Source organism: Lithobates pipiens, unplaced genomic scaffold (genome assembly GCF_037356315.1).
Source record: "Lithobates pipiens isolate NorthernLeopardFrog02 unplaced genomic scaffold, aLitPip1_a1.2 Scaffold_3, whole genome shotgun sequence".
Lineage (NCBI taxonomy): Eukaryota > Metazoa > Chordata > Amphibia > Anura > Ranidae > Lithobates > Lithobates pipiens.
This window is the reverse complement of record NW_027507790.1, coordinates 77,216,538-77,241,197: the sequence shown is the minus strand read 5'-3', so window position 1 is coordinate 77,241,197 and position 24,660 is coordinate 77,216,538. Positions and strand designations below refer to the sequence as shown.

Sequence of the window (24,660 nt, the reverse complement as noted above, 5' to 3'; positions counted from 1 at the left end):
GCTAAAGGCTCTTGGGGGACCTAGGGGCACTGTTGGAGGTTGAGGGTCACAAATTGAACAGGGAGGCACTGTGGCAGGTTAAGGGATCTGCAGAAGGTTTGAGGCATGGAAGAAGAGAGGTCCTGGTCCAAGATCCCTACGTTTGACTAACCAATGAAGTATCCACTTAAACTATTTCCCTAACTTCTGGGGGGAACTTATAGGGGCTGATTTACTAAAACTGGAGAGTGCAAAATCTGGTTCAGCTCTGAAAAAAAATGAATCAACTCCAAGGCTTTTTGTCAAAGCTTAATTGGACGAGCTGACTGGCTACCATGCACAGCTGCACCAGGTTACGCACTCTCCAGTTTTAGTAATTCAACCCCATAGTATTTTCTTCTACAAATCTCTACATTTAAAACAATATCAGCAATATACAGGAGCAAACAAATTGAAAAAAAAACACCAACGGTTACACTACATGGTGAAATAGAATCCCAATGCTTTCCCTATAATACTCCCCTATTTGAACATGTAATACCTTATCTAACCCCGTAAAGGGAGTCCTTAGAACTTAACCTATTCCCTAACACTTGAGCCGTAAAAGCTAAGCCAAACATTACACTAAGCCCCATTTTGGATACTCCTTTCATCCTAAGCCAGAAGACTCTCTCCTCTTAAAGCATTAAGTACCTGCTGAAACCCCACAATGCCATGAAACTCGTGGCAGAGCAAATTGATCCAGCTAAAGTTGTAGACTTTTCAGTAACTTTAAAATCAGCATAAATAAAATTTCACAATATAAAATACTATCATTTTTTTCCCGAAAAGCTCTTATCATTTAATATAAGCCATCATGCAGCTCCAATGAGTGACCTTGCATAAGCCAAGATGATGTCATTAATCTGCTGCAGGCAGAAGAAAGCACTTCCTTGGTCTCCTTCGCTTTATTAGGTAGATGGCAACACTGCAGGATTCCTAAATAAATCTGGCTCTGTCTATGTGTCTGTCTATTCCAGCACAGTCATACCTCAAGACAAAGCAAAATGCCTGGTCTCCTATGTGCCCGGTTTACATCACCGGCTTGTGGTGGTGTGCTGGCGGTGTGCGTTTGAAAACAGTAAGGCAGGCTGTTTTTTTTTTCAATGTAGAGCAGTGCAACATTTTAATAGAGTTGGTTTTCTAAAAAAAAGCGAACAGTGTGATGCAATGCAATCAATGTATTTGGCACCGCATACTAGCCGCTGCGTTAGCCCTTAAATTTGTCTGAGGAAAGGAAATGCCTATAACCAGCATTTGTTTACATGTGATCAGCTGTGATTGGAGACAGCTAATCACATGGTAAAGAGCCTAGGTCATTATCTCTTTACCCTGATCGGTGATGCGCTGTGTCCGAGTGACACTGCTGCCCACCGATCGCTGTGTGCCACCAAGAAGCGAGATGTGAAAGACGTCACCCATCTACCTCATCCAGTCATGATGGTAACGTACCTGCTCAGCCATCAATGCTGCTTTAAAGAGAAACTGAATCTGGAATTTGTGCTCAAAAAACGGAGGCAGAGGGCAAAGGTCTAGTTACCAGTAATGCCAATGGTCTCCCTGCAGCTGATCTTTTCCCATTACTGACTTAAAATGACTTGTGCTGCCTACACTGTGTCTGTGTGAAGGTGGCCCATTTGGTAGAGCCAGGTCTATGCTTCTTTGTGACAGAGCCTTCATCAGTGAGATCAGTGATCAGTGCAGTAATGACATCACCAAGCCTCACACTAAAGGCCCGTATACACGATATGAAAATCAGATGGAAAAATGTGTACAATAAGTTGTCTGCCGATTTTCGGATCGTTAGTACGGTGCTTTCGATAGCCAATTTCGGCAGACAAATGCTGGATGTGCAGACTATAAAATTTTTGTCAGATGTGAACTCAACGTCCGATTTTCATTTCATTAGTACGGTTTTCGTACAAAAAAAAAAAAAAACATAACAGCAAGACTACACATGCTCAGAATGAAAGAATACATACAAAACTATTCAACACATTACATCTCTTCTGATGTTGTATTCTGACGTTCGAAAATTTTCGTATTGTGAGTAACCTCTTGACTTTCGACTTGAGACTAGCATGCCACAAAAAACGGACGTTTGGTCACCGGAGTGTGTGTGCACGAGGCTTTAGGCCTCATATACCCCGGCATATTGAAGTATTTAAATGTTAAATTCGCTGTGGCTCTTTTTGCTAGGAACTGGCAGAAAACTCCAGCATAAAAAATGCTTGTTTAGATTTCTAATTACAGGCATATAGCATTTAGAAGCAAATTCAAAGTCAAATTCAAATAAGCTTTATTGGCAGGACCAAATACATTTTAGCATTGCCAAAGCAGTGGAGTTTGGAAGCATATGCGCATAAGCTCATTTTGTTGGCTAGAATATTAATTTATTCCAGCCACTAAAAAAAGTACATGCATACGCATTTACATGAAAGTTATGCTAGTAAGCTCCTTTCTGAACGCAGATTTGGACAATTTTTTATGTCTCCAAATGCTGAACTAAAATAAGAATGTAAATAAACATTGGCTATAATAGAGTTGTGCTCAAAGGGATAAGAAAATAAATTTAAAAAAATGCCTCTAAAAACAGTGTTTTCGGTTCATGTGCATGAGGCCTTACATGTCCTAAAACTAGCAGTTAGACCCCTTTCACATGCAGTTTTCAGGCATTTTAACAATAGAAATAGCGCCAGTAAAGCGCCTTAAAACTGCCTCCCAAACGTGAAAGCCTGAATGCTTTCACACTGAGGGTGGTGCACTTCCAGGACGTTAGAAAAAGTCCGGCAAGCAGCATCTTTGGGGCGGTTTGGGAGCGGTGTATACACTGCCCATTGCAATGAATGGGCAGCTCTTCCAAAGTGCCTGTAAAGCAATTCGGAAGCGCTGTAACACAGGTGTTTTTAACCCCCTCTTTGGCTGTTGGAGGGGGGTTAAAAGCACCCTGCTGGTAGCCAAAAAGCACAGCTTAAACAGCGGTAAAGCCCCGCTAAAACGAGCGAAGCTTTACCGCTAACGCACGGGCAGCCCCAGTGTGAAAAGGGTTTTAGAGGTAGCAGTGCCTCAAATCTAATATTGAAGATATACAGCTATAAAGGCTGTAGCCACAGGAGTGAAAAAGCACTCCAAAAAGGTTAGTATTTTTCTGTTCAGCCTTTTGTCTGAACAGAAAAAAAAAACATAACAGATTTCTCCATCTACACAAATGAGGTAGATGGAGGAAGCCCTCTCACTACGACATTGAATTCGGACAGCGGCAACCACAGCTGTCAGCATACACTTATCAGCGTGTGCATGGAACATTTTTCAACACATTCTTTCAACAGAAATCAATTAAACAATGTACTTCTGTCGAGAGGAGGAGCCCACACATTGATCCCTGCTGGACTGGTCAATGATTGATAGAAACGTCTTTTACGTCAATCATTTCTGTCCAGAGGTGGGGCCCCACACACTGATCCTCTGTACTGGCCAAATTTCAACTAGCGTATGGCCAGGTTTACATACTAGAATTTGCACCATGATTTCTCAAGGGAAATTAGAGAGAAAGGGTAAATAGTTAGGGTGCTGCAGTGCTTAGTCACAAAACATTTATAGTTGTTCCCTATAAAATAGCAAATCACTTTTGATGTTCAGATCTATGTTAAAGGGGAAGGGGAAGTTCCATTTTAAAGTAGTTGTAACCCTTTAAAAAAACAACAAAAAAACATCCTGTACCTTTTAAGGCATGATCTGTAGCACAGTGCTTGTGCAGTGGAATTTGTCCCTTTCTATGTTGTAATATACCTGGTTGATCCTGCATGTTCCTGTGTCCCCCTGTATGTGCCGACCACGTTAATCAAGGCTGCTAAGCAATGATACCGTGATCAGGTTTTGTGCCTTTGTCAGCCCACTGCTCTGCTTTGAATCTGTCCCCTCTCCTCTCCCTCTCTAGAGTGAAGAACTGCTTTAACGCCATAGTTATGTGAATATAATATTTTTTGCAACAGTGGTTCTGTAAGTTATTCTAAAATATTCATGAACAGTTGGATTTGGAGCCTGATTGACATCTTTTTTTTCCCAGCCTTGTTATCCATGCAACTATACATGTCATTTAGCGGACAAAATACTATTTCTGTACCAATAGCCATTACCGTACAGCCTTGATGTTCAAAATCCCCACCTGACAAATTTGTGCATCAAAAAACACTTATTATTTTATTTAATATATGTGTACCATACCATTTATGCAATATAAATAATAAGACAATGTATTATTGGTACATTTCCTGGGATAAATGGTCCCCTGCTACGTTATTGTTTTTTATAGAAAGGGTTATTATATATATTACATGATTACTGGTTTACCTTGTAAGGCTGGGTTCACACTGGTATGATAAACGCTCCGACATTGGGAGCTCATGTCGCATGAGGTGTGAAAAGCAATGTTTCCCTATGAGAGCCGTCTTAACTGGTCCAACACAAGTCAGCCCGACTTTGAAAATGCTCCCTGCACTACTTTGGTCTGACTTTGATCCTACTTCAGCCCATTGAATATCACTGAAGTCGGATTTCCGGATCCAACTTTGGCATGTGACTTGTGCTCTGATAATCTTGGAGGGGAACTCCACTCCAAATCAAATTAAAAAAACGGCATGCCCCCCCCCCCCCGAGCACACCAGGCCCTCCGGTCAGGTATGGATTTTAAGGGAAACCTTCCCGACAACCCTGGCCTTTAATAAGGGGGCTCCCAGATTCTGCCCCCACCCTATGTGAATGAGTATGGGGTACATTGTACCCCTACCCATTCACCTAAAAAAAAGTGTCAAAAATAAAATACATTACACAGTTTTTAAATTAATTTATTAAGGCAGCTGCGGTGTCTCTTCTGATCTCTTCTTACCTCTCCAGCTCTTCTGCCTCCTCCACTGATGTCTTCTGCCTCTGCCGGTTCTTCTCCCTCTGTCCACTGTCTTCTGCCTCTGCTGGGTCTTCTCTGCTATCTTCTCACTCTTTTGTCATGTCTTCTCCCGATGTTGATTCAACGCTCTCTCCTGCTCTAATGCTGGGTGCACAGTGTGCCACTACATATATTGGCATGGGGTGGGGGTCACCAGGTGATGTCAGCCGGAGGCCCCGTCCCTTAAGACATCACCACTCCATCATGCCCCGGGTGGTGACATCATAAGGGACGGGGCCCCTGGGTGACATCACCAGGTGACCCCGCCCCATGCCAATATAAGTTGTGGCACACCGTACACCCAGCATTAGAGCGGGACAGAGCGTTGAGTCAACATCGGAAGAAGAACAGAGGGAGAAGACAGCGGAGAAGACCTGGCAAAGACAGCGGGCAAGACCAGCAAGAGGCAGAAGAGAGAGGACAGAGGGAGAAGAACTGGAGAGGGCTAAAAGACATCAGCAGAGAGCGAAGACCCAGAGAGGGGAGAAGAAATTGGAAGCAACGCCAGAGCTGCCTTAATAAAATATTTATAACCTGTGTACTGCAGGGTTTTTGACACTTTTTTTTTTTATTTATCGTGGAGTTTCCCCTAAAGATTCATACCAGACACAGTGCCTGGTATAGTCAGGGATCAAAGTTAGGTCCCTGTTCATTGAAGTCAGACGCATGTCAGACTTCAATCAAGTCGGATCCACAGTCGTATGATTGTCATGTTGTACCAGTGTGAACCCGGTCTAGTGTAGAGCTGGCATGCTGGTTCTGTTCTGTTTGAAAAAACACTTTTTAGCACTAATACCACACTACCCAAGCCAGCAACTGGGAAAGCAAAACATTGATAGGAAATACATCTGAGTAGTCTGGTCACCTGCTCCTATGATTCAGCAGCTGTGTATTGCTTGCAAATGCCATTCCATCTCAGTGGGCCCTGCAGGATAGCAGTTATTAGGTGGAAGATTAATAAAAATGTCCCAGCGCATCACTCGCCATGGAATAGCACGCACAGAAAATTCCAAAATGCTCTTAACACTTTCTTTCCGCTTCAAGAACGATAACACCAGCCCTCTGCTCATCTCCCGTCCTGGGGGACCTGGCTACATTTAAAGGTCATCTCCATTAGCCTAGTGACAGGATTTGATAGCAAAGTAACACAGTGAAGGAAACTCTACCATGTGTGTCAAATGCAGACTGTTGTAATTAATAATAGCAATGAAGGATACAGACAGATTTTATTTGTATGCCTCTGTAGCGGTGTCAAACCAGTACAGGCCTTCATTTCATTGTAGGTTTTTTTTTTTTTTATCATTGCTGCTTAAAACAATTCACAGAGAGAACAGCTGGAGGAAGTCCAGTCTTTAAAAACAAGGCTTTGATTTACAAAAGACAATTTCCTAAGACCATAAGGAGGAACAGCATGTGCCGATCTTATCACTGCATCCTCCATTGCGTTCTGATAGATAGGCTCCATGTGTGATACTACAATGCTGTCATGAATGTACCACACACGTATGCTCGCTACTAACCAATCATCCACCTGTATAAAGGTCAGCATGACAAAATTAGCTTTTCCCACTCAGAAAGTGTGACGTGGTTTATTTACTGGAACCAATCCATATGCTTGCATACTGGAACAGATCAAGCTAAAATCTAATGCTGGAAAAATGCAAGCAGTGTTTAAACTGTGCACTAAAAGCATAAATAGGAATCCAAGGGAGATGTGAGGAAATGTAGGGGTTGCATTTGCTGACTTGGCTTTTATCATGTAAAAGCTCCAGATCGGTTATTCATATCCTTTTTTCTGTACTCAGTGACTCATTGCAAGAAGCTCCCCAAATCTGATGAGGCAGAGCAGTCACTTATCAGCCACGTGTGGCAAATGTGTTACAGGATCTTACAAAAACCTTTAGGATCATAGATAGCAATTCCTTCTCTTTGTACCCAACTGTAGGTAAGCCTGCTTTGCAGATTCATGACGGCATGACACTTCATTCTGTGGAAAAGCCCTGTAATCCAGATGTGTGATAACCCTCACAATGCAATAGCTATACAGCACAAAGGGTACTATTCAAGCAGCTAGAAGCATATTTATAAAGTATGTGATTGTGACATTCCCTGCTGGTGCAATTTAAAAACACATACACCAGTAAGATACAACTGCAGTGAGGGCCGGTTCACACCTGAATCGCACAGGAATGCGGTTTACGTTCCTGTGTGATTCAGTGTGGTGTGATTTTCAGGCTATTTGAATGGGTTGAAATCGCACTGGATTGCACCAAAAGTAGTGCACACACTACTTCAAAAACCCACTGCACCAGTTTGCATGGTACTGTGGTACCATGCAATCCAATGCATGCAAACGCACTGCATTTGGATCTCATTAGGAATACATTAACACCTGCAGAAGATCGTTGTTGTGGGAAAATGTGCACAGAGGGTGGATTTACCTTGCCACGTTCTGGTGTGAACAAGCCCTAAAGCTTTTGAAAAACTCACATCCTCTACTCTATAAATATATAGTATCTATACATGAGAAAATATAGAGAAGAGGAAGCAAATAACATTGCGGTCTATTTGAGGGGTCTCCAAACTTTTCAGTACAAGGGCCACATTGTTTTTTTGCCTGCAAATATTTGTAAACTAACAAAAAAAAAGGAGTTAAATAAACGAATGAACAACATTTATTGAAAATGAATGTTTTGAAAATGTATTGAATATATATATATTTTAATCAGCATTAGATGATTCAGAACAACAGAGAACTTCAGTTAAAGCATAGCAAAAGAGAGAAATTCCAAATAAACTTTAGCCATCAATTTAGGTTGAACAAAAATAATTACAACCTGCATCTTTCTCATCAGAGCCCCCTTTTTTACAAGGGTCCCCATCAGAGTCCCCTCTTGCATAACAATTGCCTCTTACATCAGGGTTCCCATTAGTGTCCTCCCTTATATTAAAGTCTCCATCAGAGTCCCCACATAAATCAAGGGTCACCTCAACATCGGAGTTCGCATTAGAGTTCTCCCTTACTTTAGGGTCCGCCTTGCATCAGTGTCACAATCAGATTCCCCCTTACATCAGGGTTCCTCCTTAGAATTCCCCCTTTACATCAGGGTGGGTGGGCAACTTTTCAGCCTAACTTTTCTTTTTAGTTTTGTATAGAGTGGGGGGTGGGAGGGTTAGAACCCCTGTCAGTTTATATTTTGCTGTATATGTCCTGTTGGGAGGATTGTCTTTTACTTCCTGTCCTGGAGGAGCAACAGGTAGCAAGACGAATTTGTTACAAAGTGGGGGGTACTCTCAGACCTGTCCACTCTCAGACAGCTGTCACTGGAACAGGTGTCCTCATTGAAAAATAAAATCACTCTTAACTCTTATTCTGGTGGCACCTCTAAAAGGTTGGCTGTTAGTGAATCACTCATAAAGCCCCAGGTTACAGTGGGGATAGGGAGTACCAACCTCTTTTAAAGAAAAAAGCATATTGTACACTAGATGTGTTAGTTGTGTGTAATGTATAAATTAAATGTGTAAATTTGTGTTTTATTTCCTCTATACAGGATTTTCTCACAGAATATGATGTAGTTAACTTGCTTGTTAACTGCAGTGGATATAAAAAGTCTACACACCCCTGTTAAAATGTCAGGTTTCTGTGATGTAAAAAAATGAGACAAATATAAATCATTTCAGAACTTTTTTCACCTTTAATGTAACTGAAGTAATTGGTGCAAACAACTATTATTTGAGGGTGATTACGGAATTTCCTATATCTATTGCACCTATGTATTAACTTGTCTAATCCCCTAGTTAGCTAATCTATTAAAGCTCTGATCACATGTTACTGTTGATATCACAATACAAGGTTAGCTATGAAATCAAGCACACGGCTTAATAAAACAAAATCTTATTTATTTCCCAAGAACATAGGAAAGCGCCAACATAAAAGTACTAACAGATATTACAAACCTATACCAACAAAACACATCAAAGATACTTAGCACATGGTCTCCTCGGCTGACTCAAAATGGTGGATAGAGCCATGCGACTAAGAGACAGAGAGAAATAGCCATGTGGCTCAGGCACTGTGAACACACAGCGAAAAAGGGACGAATTTCCTCATGTGTGCCCTTTTTACACATTCATCCAGACTCATTATTAACCACCCCCCCTCCCATCCTCCTGGCCAATGAGATATTGTCAAGAGGTAGTCCTTTTAATATACTGCCTGTCCAGCTGTATTGGCCTCCAGGGGAAGCATTGTCCATATATGTCTCTGTATCCTAAGTGCCTGTTGATCCTTTTATCTTTGTCACCCACCGTCCTTAATCATCCTGGCAGCTATGGTCCTTTGAAGATTGCTTTATAGCAATAGACGATCCGGAGCAAAGCCTTGCTAGATTTCAGATGCAGATTCTGATATGCTATAAGCTCTGATGTGTAACTGGTTACATTCCAACTTGGAGCCATATCAGCCAGGGAAATACCATAAATGTGATATTAAATCATGTTGACTTCCAACACTGACCCATAAACTGTACAACTCAGTTGAACAACAAAACGGAAATCTTTTATGTGGAGAGAAGTAAAACAAAAAACTAAAATGATATGGTTGCATAAGTGTGCACACCCCTAAACTAATACTTTGTTGAAGCCCCTTTTTATTTTATTACATCACTCAGTCTTTTTGGTTATGAGTCTATCAGCATGGCACTTGTTGACTTGGCAATATTTGCCCACTCTTCTTTGCAAAAACACTCTATAGCTGTCAGATTGCGAGGGCATCTTCTGTGCACAGCCCTCTTCAGATCATCCCACAGATTTTCAATCGGATTCAGGTCTGGGCTCTTCCAAAACTTTAAACTTCTTCTGGTGAAGCCATTCCTTTGTTGATTTGGATGTATGCTTTAGGTCGTTGTCATGCTGAAAGATTAAGTTCCCTCTTCATGTTCAGCTTTCTAGCAGAAGCCTGAAGGTTTTGTGCCAATACTGACTGGTATTTGAAACTGTTCATTATTCCCTCTACCTTGAATAAGGCCCCTGTTCCAGCTGAAGAAAAACAGCCTTCAAAGCATGATGCTGCAACCTCCATGCTTCACAGTGGGTATGGTGTTCTTTTAGTGATGTGCAGTGTTTTTGTGCCAAACATATCTTTTGAAATCATGGCCAAAAAAGGTCAACCTTGGTATCATGAGACCAGAACACATTTTCCCACGTGCTTTTGGGAGATTTCAGATGTGTTTTTGCAAAATTTAGTGGGCTTGGATGTTTTTCTTTGTAAGAAAGGCTTCTGTATTGCTATTCTACCCCATAGCCCAGACATATGAAGAATATGGGAGATTGTTGTCATATGTACTACACAGCCAGTACTTGTCAGATATTCCTGCAGCTCCTTTAATTTTGCTGTAGTGTAGCCCTCTTGGCAGCATCCCTGACCAGTTTTCTTCTCGTCTTTTCATCAATTCTGGAGGGACATCCAGTTCTTGGTAATGTCACTGTGGCCATATTTTCTCCACTGGATGATGACTGTCTTCACTGTGTTCAATGGTATATCTAATGTCTTTGAAATTCTTTTGTACCCTTCTCCTGAGGGATACCTTTTAACAACGAGATCCCCCTTATGCTTTGGAAGCTCTCTGTGGACCAAGGCTTTTGCTGTAGCATGCGACTAAGAAAATGTCAGTAAAGACCTACTAGAACAGCTGAACTTTATTTGGGGTTAATCAGATGCACTTTAAATGACGGCAGGTGTGTACTGACTTCTATTTAACATGAATTTGAATGTGACTGCTTAATTCTGAACACAGCTACATCCCCAGTTATAAGAGGGTGTGCACACTTATGCAACCACATTATTTTATTTTTATTTTTACTTTCCTCCCCTAAAAGATTTCAGTTTGTTTTTCAACTAAGGCCGCGTACACACGGGCGGACTGTCCGCCCAACTAGGTTCGTCAAACAGTTTGACAAACAGTCCGTTCAAAATTTGCATGAGCGGACTTGACCACACACGACGAACGAACAGTCCGCTGAAAACTTGCGTGATGACGTGAACGGCACGTACGACGGGACGAGAAATTCGGCGTCCGATACACTGCAATGCAACCTTCGCCGTGTAAATTCTTTCTGAGCATGCGCGAGACTTAGTTTGCCGAACAAGCCTACACACGAGCGGACTGTCCGCTCAAACCAAGTTTCAGCGGACAGTCTTACGGAAATTCCGAAAAACTTTGTTCGTCAGACTGTCCGCTGAAACTGTCCGCTGAAGCCCACACACGAGCGGACTGTCCGCTGAAACACTGTTCAGCGGACAAAGTTGGACGAACAGTCCGCCCGTGTGTACGCGGCCTAAGTTGTACAGTTTATAGGTCACATTAAAAAGGTGAAAAAAGTGATTTATCTTTGTTTAATTTTTTCAAATCACAGAAACCTAACATTTGAACAAGGGTCTGTGGACTTTTTATATCCACTGTATGTTTACAGGGAGGATAAGGGTTATTCATTAATTCACAAAATGTATTATTGTAGTAGCAATAATTATATATTGGGTAAGTCTACAGGTTGGATTTTTTGTTAAGGGTATTTATTTAGGTCTACAGAAGACAGTTCTGTTACGGGATCTAGAAAATAATTCATATTATATTTACTATTCATGTCCACAGGGTGAGCCCACCATGTATTTTTCATTGTACGGTTTTGGGTGCAACCCTTGGCCAGCTTGGGAATATAAAGCTATTGATCTACGAGGGTTGTTCAAGTCAAACCAACATTTTTTATTTTACAGGTATAAAAAGGGATGCTAGCGTGGGGATACTACATGCAATAGTAAGTAGCAAGTGTGTCCTATTACTAATAGGCGGGGCACATTTCACGGGCCAGTCCAGAGACTGTTATTCAAGAGGGCAGACAACAGTGTTAGTGTGTGCATGGAACAGTGTGTGGTGATGATGTTTTCTGTGAATGAAGAGATAAAACTTATGGTTATCTACAGCAGAATTCAAGCACATTATGGTGATGAGACACTCAGCCGCAGTAAGACATTTGAATAGTGTAAATGTTTTAAAGATGGCCAAACAGCCATCAGTGACAATCCTGGCCATGGTGGTTCCCAGGCCACAGCAGTCATTCCTGAGAACATTCAGCGTGTAGAACGCCTGGTCCTGGATAATCGACGCATAACCTATTGTGAAATTGCACAAGGGATGAATCTTTTTGTGGGAATGGTGACACAATTAGTCACAAACATTTGGATTTTTGGAAAAGTTAGTGCATGCTGGGTACCAAGACCCAGAGCTTTCCACGTTTGACCGGCACAGAAGAGTTGAAGTCTGCACCGTGTTGAAGGAGGATTTTGACAGGGAAGGCCAGGATTTTCTGGATCGCATCATTACATGGGCACATCATTTCACTTGGGAATAAAATTGAGCTTCAAAGCAGTGACTGGGAGGTATTGCCATATCCCCCTTACAGCCCAGTCCTCACTCCACCTGTCTGGAACCCTAAAGAGTCCATCGGAGGTCAGTATTTCAGCACTGATGATGACGTGAAGCAGGCTGTCCTAGGATGGTTCAGGCTTACAGACAAATCTTTCTATGCTGAAGCTTTCCAGACATTAGTTAAATGCTGGGATACGTGTATAAATGTAGCAGGGGAGTATGTAAAAAAAATAAAAATGCCATTCCCACTCCTTGAAATGTGTTCTTTTATTATATAAACTCACTTGACTTGAATGCTCCTCATATAAAAGATAATCTGGAACAAGATCCTGTGTGTACAATGTTTTTGCATGTGTCTATATTCAAAATATTTGGTGGGTGCAGCAATGTTGCCATTGGGGTACTTGGCAATTAAAATATATTTCATGGCATTCTCCCTTTCCACAGTCTGATTCATTGCAGTATAAATTTAAAATTATACCTCCTCGAGGTGTCAGACTAAATGGAGAGGGGGGATTATGTTGACATTTCCAGGATATAAGGTCATCGATTCAAGGAAGAGGAGCATTACTTTTTTTTTCTGAATAAATCATTTTCCAGTGAGCTGCCTTTAGATGGATGGCTTTGTTTACAAATTAGCTAGGTAGGTGGTTTGCTTGTGTTGCTACATATGCACCATGAGGATTTATTTTTTGGAGATGCCTGGGGGAACCAGGCACAAAAGTCACACTGCACAACAGTAAGTTCTTGTGCTTCAAAGTGTGTTGATATGCCCTTTAATTTTTTGGTCAATGCAGATGTAACACCTCTAAATATTGTTTTTCCTATCAGGCTCAGAATAATTGGAAATTCAAGGAGACAGTGAGTAAGATGTAGCAGAGACAAAGCAATCTCCGCTGTCCTCAGATGAACCTTTCTGCACAATAAAAGGAGGAAGCTTGCAATAAGATCAAGCAGCAACTCTGCGTTCAACAGCCACGACAACACCCTTTATTCTCTGAACTAATAGATCCCCATAACACAGAGGAACACAAGAATCTCCCTAAATGAGTTCACACTCCAAATCATTGGGGAGAATTTTAGGAAAACTGTAGATGAAATTTTGTTGCGACTTCATAATCATTTTAACATAAGAACTGATTGAGAGTATAATACATATAAACACACTCAAACACATCTCTCTGTATTATATAGCAGAAAAATACATTTGCACTTATTCTTTTTATATGAAGGGTATTCTCCGGTAGAGCAGCAGTTGTGATGCTTCAACATTGTATAATCTTGGAACATGAGAATCCCAGAGGATGTATGAGTTGTTAGTTTTTAGCTAAAAAAAAAAACAACTGCCTGTGAGTTTGCATAATATTCAGATGATTTCTACAGATCTTCCAGTAAATATATCTTCTTTGTACCAAGTTCACAACACAGAGCTGTAACATTCATGCATATTGACGAAAATAACTATTGAAAGAAATGCAAGCTTTTTGTGGTTTATAAGTGATAAAAAAAATTGGAAACCCCTCATTCTACCAGTCATATGTAAAAAAAACTAGCATATCATACCAATGTTTGCAATGCTTGGTGGACCGCGATCACACCATAAAAATGCAAAGATTTCTGCAGAGGATTGTTGTATTCTAGTGGACCATCAAAATGGTTAAACATAGAAAATGTGTGATTAGGTGGCCCCATCTATTATTAGTGATGGTATAAGTTCTCCTAGACATCCAAGATGTGAAGAGATGTAAACAGTACCGCTATCATTTTTTCTTCTAATAATAATCATAACAGTACTTGCTTTTTAACAACTTGCCGACCGCCTACTGCAGATTTACTGCAGCAGAGTGGCCCCGCTTGCTGGATCACATACATGCACATGATCCAGCATTTTTGGGTAGGAAGCCACAGATTATACCAATTGGTCAGTGAAAAAAAAAAATAACCCCTTTTTCTCTTTCCACCCCCTTCCCTATTTATTTTCCTTTATTACATAATACAATTAAAAACCAGGCGACTACTGAGCCCAGATACACACTGAGCCATATATCAGGGGCTACCGTTATAATCCAAAACGGGGTCTGTACGTTCACTTGATAAGATACGTAAAATCCTGGCCCGTTGTTCAGGGCCACTGGTTGTCTATGTCATATTTCACATATACTCTGTTTCTTACTTAGTTAATCTGGTTGAAAAAAAAGACACATATATTTCAGTAATGGAAGAAAATTCTTGCTATGAGCAACTACCTGCCCAGATGTGTTTTCTAAATAAAGAATTCACATTTCCTGCACCTGACATAAGGACACTCAGGTTTAGCAATCCATTAATGGTTGTGCAATTGTAGATTTCAAAAATTGTACCTTCGACATGCAATCAATCTATCCTTTTCAGTAAAGTCATAGCAATATAGCCAGAAGGCAAATTTCTTGATTCTCTATCACACCTGCTGATAAGAATGACATAAGCCATCTTTCCATGTCACACACTACGCTAGTCATACATTTTCCAGTAAATGTATATTATAGTTTAGAAGGGGGATCTACCAAGATTGCGATTGTTCCTACTGTAAGGATACAAAGCCTTTGCATATGCTTCCCTCATATTACACCGATTAAAACAAGCAAATCTAAGTTTTACAAGGGTGATAGTTTTCTAAGCTGGAGTTTTGTAAAATAATGTACTGTATATCATAGCAAGCTTTAATGAATGGCAATAATGTAGCAGATGCAATTACAGGGGCTATGGGCCATATTTATCTAACACACTAATCATTCACCACATTTATGCCAAACACCTGCTGAAATAATGGGGACATTTATTAGGCACATTATTCTCTTTCGGTGCTCGTTGCACTGTACTTCCAATTCTTCAACAGGCTTTCCAGATATCTATAACATTGTATTGTGTCAATTCACAAATAAATCACAAGTCACAAACAATTCACACGTTATTTTACATGTGTTTCTTATTTTATCTCATAAGCATTTGCATAAACTGTCTGAATTCACAATTGGTGAAAATATGTTATTTCCTGAATGAAATAAAAATGTAACCATTCAATGCCTCTATTTCTCTCAAGAAAAAGTGCCTTTTAGACAAAGTGCACTTATTCTTTTTGTACCCTGAGATGGCCATCTGTGTTCCCCAATGAAAGGGCATGTGACAGTATGACGACACAGAAGAGCAATTGCAAAACAGAGACAAACCATTTTCACACCAGAATAGGAAATGCCAAAACAAGGAACCACATGGCAGGATCAGCAGATATTATTTCAAATTAGAGCTGTATGTTTAAAAAGGATTGGAAATTTCTTTTAAAATTACATTAACATGTTAAAGATCGTATGTGAGTTTAGTGATTGTATAGCTTGTTTGCTGGATTCTGCGTGGAGACACAATGAGTGCCTTCAGCTGTCATTGTATTTTTTGCTGGGCGTCTAATGTATCCTTGTACCTTTAAGGAAGAGTGGGCTCACTCCAGACATGCCTGCTCCTAACTACTTGGTGCCCACCCACAGTAAATTTACTACAGGCGGGCGGGCACAGGCAGGGCAGACAATAGTCCTGTCTGTAGCCAGCTCACTTCCGGGTTCAGAGCACACATGCGCGAGTCCCTTGCTGACCCATGCCATAATTGCACACAGCAGGAGTTTGCCAGCTGATTTCAGACAATGATTCTGGCTGAAGTCAGCTGATCAGCTGTGGCCAATCATACAGAGTTCTGTTTATACAAAAACACAGAACTTTATATACTGTGAACAGCAATTTGGTTGTTCGGGGTGAAAAAGCAGCCAGATAATAAAGTAAAATCAGCACACATTACACACTGTTAAGTACACAGTTAACCCCTTGAGTGCCCTTAGATGTCAACCCTGTCCCAGCCAGTGTCATTAGTACAGCTGTACTTAGCTGATTGGATGCTGGTTTTCCAGCATGCTCATTCAACAAAGCTTGAACAAGTATGCTCACAACCGGCTTCTGTCAGACAGGGAGCTGTACACATAGGCCAAAAGTTGACCGGTTCCTGCCGAACTGACCATTTTTAGATGATTTTTGCCCCTTGGTAACCAGCCTTAGACGGTTGTTGCTATTTAATGATTCCCCCTCTATTTCTATTCCAGTGATCACTGTCAAATTTTGAATTTTCCGTTATGGTCACAGGAAAAATAAGAGATGGTGAATCTCAAACAACACAAAATTTTTTTTTTTTTTTTTTGGAGTAGGAGCATAAAAATTGAAATTGGAAAAAAGCTGCCAAAGAGGAAAACAAAGAAGACCATACTAAATAAAAATAAAATAAAAAAAGCATTGATATTCTGTTGAGAGACATAAGGCAAGAAAGCATCTTAACACAAAAATCTGTTTTCATAGGAGCACCACAAGTAACAATAGCAGCCAACTCACCCTGTTCTCATCATATATAATTTGGACCAGACTGCGATGCTTTGATTCAATTGGTGGAGGTGAAATGGGCTTCTCCGGCTCTAATGGTTTGGCTGCTTCCTCTTCTAACTGTTGCTGTAGAAGAAAATAGAGGCACTTTACTGTACTTTCCTAGACTGACCTAAAATGCCCACTGGGAGTGAGGTCTTTCAGATTTTGAGAACTGGTTCTAAACACAGTAAACTCATTATGTATGAATGACTCTATAAGAACTGTACACAGTTGCTCTCTTCTGTCTCAGGCCAATGAAGGCATTCACTATGCTCAGTCACTAGTGTCACATTTGCCAGCTGTCATTTAACATTTGTACTCTGTGTTAACACAGTTTACATGTACGTTGTATGTGTAATCTTTCATTTTTTGAGAGCTGGATGTTGATGCAGCATCTGGTGGCCAAAAACAGACAAAAATATGCCTGAGAACAATAGACAGGGAAACACGTAGCCAACCTCTACAGCTTAAGTAACACACTTGGAGCTGCACATAGAATGTATTAACGTATGAAATAAGAAACACTGTTAGCTATGAACATAGCTACTACATGGATGTGATCTATATGTCAGGAGCAGATGATGTCTAATCCAGATAGTGTCTACAAGTGTTTCTGAGACATACAATACTCTTCCTTCACAGGTAGATCAAAGGTGTGATAGGCATAGGACATCAAGCATCCTTAGGGCTTGTTCACATGAATGTAGGGGGGACGTAATGGCAAGCGGTTGAGCTGCCCCTACCTATAAGGAAGGGCATGCAGCCACTCAGGCTTGCAGCCATGGGCAAACATTAAATTGTGTGTTGCATGCGGCCGGCGCTACCACTGCCAAATGTCACTCAAATAAGTGTATGTTGCCACGCGGAAACCACAAGCAATGCAAGTGATTGCAGCACAGTGGTACAGCTTTATTATGGTTAGCTTTATTATGGTTACAAGTGGTGAGGAGGTGATAATGTATATCGTCTTTTAACCACCTGTCAAATGCCCGGTAAAAAGCAGTGGATCACTTTTCAGAAGGGAGGCAAGGGCTGCTGCACATGAGAAAATGTACTTGCTTATTAACTTGGTTAACCCTAATCAGCCCTAATGCCTTTTTCCCTTCTCCGCTTAGTTAATATTGTTCTGTTGACCTTTTTTCAGTTTTTTTTTTTCCAACTAAAATTTCCTTTTTTTACTTTTTTTGTTACGTTTGTTAATTTTGTTGCATTCAAATAACATCAGTCACAAATAAAGAAAAAAAAAAAAAAAAAGGAGTACTGTATTTTATCTGTAAACAACTTATTTGTCATATTTTGCTCCACAAATGTAACTTTAGTTTCATTATAAATAGGGCAAACTATAGGATTAAATATTTGTTAACTACAGAAACACTACTTATTTTAAAATGAACTTGTATATTAAATTGTTTAACATCTCTTTTGTATTTATATTGCACAGAAAATAAATATATGCTGTATATCCCCTGCAATAAGTATGTATCCCCTTGAGTTTCATGTTTTGTTGTACTAGGAAAAAAAATCAGTTATCCCTTTTCTTTTTTTTACATTTAAAAGTTTTACTTCACCTTTGATGACTTTTGCCAAAAACAACCCTATAGATTAAAGCATTCTCAGTAAATGAACATGTAGCTCTGAGTTTCCAAAAAATAAAGTAAAAAAAAAAAAATGTTAGAAAGATAAATATAGAAATATATATATATATATATATATATATATATATATATATATTATATATATCTTTTTAGGCTGGGCTTCTCCTATGGGTCACAGGAGTGCAATTGGTTTTGCACTCCTGTGAACCGTTTTTCAGTGGAGATCGGTCTGAAGTCCGCTCTCCGCTGACCTTACTGGAATCAATCTAGATAGCGCATCACCCCAACTTAGGAAGTCTGGATCCGCCAGCTGCCTGGACTGATGGCAGTCTCAGCCTCTCAGTGAGCCGCTGAGACGGCCACTCCCCATCCCTCCATAGCTCAGTGCTCCAATGAGCGTGGAGGAGCAAAGCAGGAGAGATGCTGACTGACAGGCAGCAGCTCTTCGCTCTGGGTGGTGAGAGAACCGAGCCATCTGCGATGTTTCTCGATGAAGAGGCGGCGAGGGACAGATGCAGCATCTGTCATTGGCTGAGACAGAAGCAGGAGTCATTGTCTACTCGAGAGCAGGCCTACTTGGGTGCCCTCACTGCAAGCTGCTTCTGCTTGGGGCACTTGACAGGAGGCAGGGGGCTGCTGAGGGACCAGAGAAAAGGAGTATCATAGGATTGGGAGCTGCTCTGTCCAAAACCGCTGAGGGTTTCGTTTGAGGGTTACTGGGCAGTGCTAAATTTTATATGGGTCGATATCATGGGGAAGATTGATTGATGGCTACTGTGTGTGCACACTCCCTTTTGCCCACACACCTGGAGCCTGCTCACCCTACGTGAACGGCTACAGAAGGACAAACTGTGCCTGGCTGGCTACTAGTCTCTTCATCTACTTACTAGTCTCGTCCGTACCTGTCCTGGGTCTAGCATGCATCTAGTATATCCCTGTATTCTAGTTATTCTGAAAGCATTCATGGTAACTCCCTTGCCTTGCAGCACGCAAGCCTAACTACAGACCCACCCTTCTTTTCTCGAATATGAAACGGTGTCTCAGGTGTAGCAACTGTTGCATAGGCAAAAGATTAGGATAAATGAAAGGCACTTCTATGCTGTACCAGGATAGCAGGTACCTAAAAAGGCATTGCATCTTCTCGCCATCATTGCAGTTTCACAAGGAAGCCAGGAGGATTTCTGTGTACAAGGGGATATTGGTAACTTAACTCAAGGTGTCATGTCACAGTACACACAAGTCTGCTCCAGGTCATACACAAGTTCTCTGCACTTTGCATTGCATACTCCTGACCTGCACTCTGGTTAATTTACTCCTTACCCCTGCAGTCCGCATTATTCACAACTGACCCCTGCACTCCGCATTATTCACAACTGACCTCTGCATTCTGTGTTACTTACTCCTGACCGCTACACATGCTTTACTACTGACCTCTAAATTACCTACTACTGACCCCTGAACTTTGCCTTCCTTACTTTTTGGGGCCTTGCCAGGTCATCTCCTTAAAAAAAAAAAAGTGTGCTGCACCCTGATGAACGTTATACTCTCCCATGTTATTTAGGCAGATCTCAACCCTTCCAAGTCTGCCAATCCTTAGTTTACATAATTCAATATTAACTGAATTATTTGGGTAGGCCCTCCTACTACATAACAGTTATATAGAGACAGTGCATATCAATTATACACATTTGTTTTTCTATCACAATGTAAGCACAAGTTTAAATGTCTTTGACATTGACACAACTGGAATATGGAAATAAACGTACTTGTTTCTTCTTGAGCTTGGTGATCTGTTGCTCCACCATGGTAATTTCACGGTCCACCCTGTCCATGTTCTGGATCAGCTCCTCCTTTGAAAGGCGTGTGGGCAGCAGATCCAAATCTCCTTCCCCATGTGGCGGGCTTGAGGGAGACAAAGGCTCCAGTTTCCCAGCTAGGCAGCGATCCTGGAGATGGTAAAACATAGTCTTATACACCATTTCACTTCAAAATTGTACAGTGTTCAAAATGATCCTCAAATGGCTTATATGAGAGAAAGAAAAAAACTTTGAGACAATCTGTGTGGTTGAAAACAATCTAACTCTGAATATAATCAGCTTGACATAATTTTTTTTTGTCAAAGTGTTTCTTTGAATAGGTATAAGTGTATGAAATGGAGACAGCCCGATTTGTTTGCAGGCTGAATTTTCCGGTTTAATTCTGCAGCATAATAATTGTGCTTTACTGTTTAATTTTTCACGTTGCACATTTATCAGTCTATTCATGTTGTAAAGCACTGTGCAAACTGCTGGCCCTATATAAATCCTGTATAATAATAATAATTAAAACTATGAACCATTTACTAGAGGCCCAAAGTATGAAAAATCTGCTAAAAGTTATTGTTGTCCATAGCAAGAACTGTGGAATATCTTGAAACTAACATTCAGTTATTCGGCAGGGAAGCTGATCAAATTGCATGACAAGCCGTATTAATTTTGTCTAAAATATTTTCGTCTACTAAATTAACACTATTTGAGTTAACTAAAATATGACTAAAAATTCAGATGACTAAAAAACGACAAAAAAAATGCATTTTAGTCAAAAGAATCAAATACGACTAAAACTAAAAATGCAGTCAAAGTCAAAGTGAAGTCAAAAGTCTATGACTAAATCTAAATTGAAATTTGACGTCAAAATTACCACATAATAAGTAGGGCGAATCTACTAAGATGCTGAAAGAAAAGAATAAAAATAGAAAAAAGGCTTTTCTTATTTATTTATTTTTATATTTATTGTTGGTAATATATTCAGATAATATGTGCAATGACATTACAGCCAACAGAGCTTATTATACATAACAACGGCTAAATCGGTGTCTGTAGTGCATTTTGAATTATTTTTTTAAAATAAAAGCTGCAAGTAAAACTGACAAGGCTGAAAATGACACTGACAAGGGTACAATGATGGACAAGGCTGCATGTGACACTGACAAAGGTGCAATGATGGACAAGGCTGCATATGACACTGACAAAGGTGCAATGATGGACAAGGCTGCATGACAAGGCTGTATAGGACACTGACAAGGGTGCAATGATGGACAAGGCTGCAGATTGACACTGATAAGGCTGCATTGATGGGCATTTAAATGTAAGTTTTTAAGTGTAAAATTTTTCCTTAAAATTCCCTCCTAATGTTGAGTGCGTGTTATACGCCGATAAATACGGTACATAGAATACTTGAGTTCACTGAGGAGTTCCATGACCATGTAACCAAAGGCATCAGGCAGAGCACTTTTATAAAACTGAATAAACTTTTTTTTTTTGTTGCAGTAAAGCACAGCTCCGTGCACCTCAAGCAAGCCTGAAAAAAAAGTTCCTAAAAAACATTTAGGATATATCATTTTGATAGTACTAGAAATCAATAGTTGCCATTGGATACAAAGTTATTTTTATTATAGATTTCAAAATTCAGCCAACACGTTCTGAGAGAGCTGTCAACCTTTTAATACAATGACATTCATTCATTATAATCAAACCCTGTATGTTCCAGGTAGACAGTGTAAAATAATGTCCATTGCTCTTTGTGTACCATGGTGTGTGTATGTACTATATATATATATATATATATATATATATATATATATATATATATATATATATATATATATATATATATATATATATATATATATATATATATATATCAGGGGTTGACAAATTTGCTTGGAATCTAGGAGCCAGCTAAAAAAGTTAGGAGCCAGGTCCGTGACGGCGATCTGGACCTGTCCCTGGCCTGACATGGAGACGAGTGAGGGGAAGATAGCCCCCAGCCCCCCACCTGTCTCCAAGTCATTGCCCATAGCTCTTAGAGGGACATTTTTAAATTGCATTTTAGTGTAAATATGAGATGTGAGGTCTCTGACCCCAGATCTCATATATAAAAGAGGACCTGTCATGCTTTTTTCTATTACAAGGGATTTTGACATTCCTTGTAATAGGAATAAAAGTGACACACATTTTTTTTTTTTTTTTTAAAAGAACAGTGAAAAAAATTAAAATAAAAGTTAAAATAAGAAAAAAAAATGTTTTAAATGCGCCCTGTCTCGCCAAGCTTGCGTGCAGAAGCGAACGCATATATGAAAGCGGTGTTCAAACCACACATGTGAGGTATCGCTGCGATCGGTAGAGTAAGAGCAATAATTCTAGCCCCAGACCTCCTCTGTAACTCAAAACGTGCAACCTATAGAATTTTTTAAACGTCGCCTATGGAGATTTTAAAGGGTAAAAGTTTGTCGCCATTCCATGAGCGGGCGCAATTTTGAAGCGTGACATGTTGGGTATCGATTTACTCGGCGTAACATTATCTTTCACAATATAAAAAAAAAAAAATTAGGCTAACTTTACTGTTGTCTTTTTTTTTTATTAAATAAAAAATTTTTCCCCCAAAAAAGTGCGCTTGTAAGTCCACTGTGCAAATACGGTGTGACAGACAGTATTGCAACGACCACCATTTTACTCTCTAGGGTGTTAGAATAAATAATAAAAAAAAAAATTATATATATATATATATATATATATATATATATATATATATTTTTTTTTTGTTTTTTTTGTTTAGGGGTTCTAAGTAAAGGGATGGAGAAAGACTGGCAGGCAATCCGATTAGCATTGTTGGTTGTAATTCCAACGGCCACCACAAGAGGGCGCCAGATTCCAGAAGGAACCATAGGATCACAGAAGGCCTCAAAGCCGGGGGCTCAATTACCGGCCGCCTGCGGCGCGGCCCGACGCGATCGCGCGGGGGGGGGGGGTCCACGGAGACGGGATACCCCCAGCTATGCTGCCCCAGGCGCAAGGTCGCTGATTCTAGTCGCCAATGCGACCTGGCGACCGGGTTTTGTCGAGCACTGATATATATATATATATATATTGTGGTAGTATGGTACCCCACCAGCAGAAGGATGCATGGTTCTCAACCAGGCAGGTTGAGGGACTCCAGGGGAGTTGTTTATTTGGGAGGAAACTGGCTTTTCAGTTTCCTCATTGTTTCCAAAAATACAGTTGGGGACCTGGAGCCCGGAGATTCCATAGTGTTATGGGTGGGACGGAATCTCCAATCCTGGGGCTGGGTTTTTGGGCTCACCAGCACACTGACTGGTCAGGTGTGTGTTGGTCTATTTCTAGACACCTGACCATGGTTCTGGGCTCCACCCTCCTGAGCAGTCCAGGCAAGCAAGGGAGAAGCATGCAAGTCTTCATGATATAGTCAGAGGGCCCAAACCTGTGGGCTGAGCAGCAAGGAACATAAAAAGTGGTACAGTAGTTGTACGTGATCTCTGTTTGATGGCCAAGAGGGCTGAAGTGTAAAGCCTAAACGGCAGTACTGCTGAAGAGAGCCAGGTGGCTTGGTATTTTTCTGTTATTACATTGTTGCTGTGGGAAGCTGAAACCCCTGTGTGGGCAACCCTCCTGTTATTGGACTTGTTTTTGTTTACTTTTAATAAAAGTGGGCCAACAAGCCCTGAAATGGCATAACTGGTGTGGACTCTGCTCACTGGTGTGCTCTACACAGAGGCTAAATAACCCCCAAAGATTACAATATATATCTATATACATACACACACACACACACACACACACACACACACACAGTAGGCTGCATCACGGTGCTGGTCTTCCACGATAAATTGCAATGCAACCCGCATCTCGTGAAGCATATCGCCCAAAAGTTGCTCCTGAACTTTCTTCCCACACCGTGATTTTGGGTGTCATTCAGATGAATGGCATCTCAAATGGAAGTCCCGTGATTTGTCATTCACACATTGGCACTTTGAAATCGCAGGAAAACCTGCCCGTGATTCAAAACGCTTAAGAATGCAGTCTCAGGGTCCTCTCACACATTACTGTACATTAAAAAAATAAAAAATGAATGTGTGTTGTGTGCATTTAGCATGCATTTCCATTCGCATTGTGAGGTTTTGTGTGATTACATAAAAGCCATTTATTTTTATATCTTTACTTTGCGTTGTTTTTTGTTTACATACATTCATATAAATGCAAAACGAGTTTGAAAAAATGATTGTCTAGAATGCAGGCTATACATAAATAATAGGCAGTATTCCAAGAAGCTAATTTTTTATTTTCATATATTTATGAAAGAGAGCATCTTATAGAGATAAAACAATACACCCTCATGCACACTAGACATTTTTACAGCCGCTGTTTCCGGAGTCGGGTGGTTTTTTTTCTGCAGCCAGTAAACTCCCCAG

General features: G+C 40.5%; 1 protein-coding gene across 18 annotated transcripts in view; it reads right to left on the bottom strand.

Annotated features, from left to right (window-relative positions):
• The window catches only part of NCOR2 (nuclear receptor corepressor 2), a 640,543-nt gene that overhangs the window by 325,381 nt on the left and 290,502 nt on the right, over positions 1–24,660 (bottom strand). For all 18 annotated transcript variants that reach the window (XM_077461835.1, XM_077461842.1, XM_077461827.1 and 15 more), the window contains exons 5-6: positions 20,180–20,359; positions 16,789–16,902 (exon numbers count right to left, since the gene is read on the bottom strand). In XM_077461835.1, coding sequence (XP_077317961.1) covers positions 16,789–16,902; positions 20,180–20,359 — 294 coding nt within the window. The remainder of the gene's footprint in view (positions 1–16,788; positions 16,903–20,179; positions 20,360–24,660) is intronic.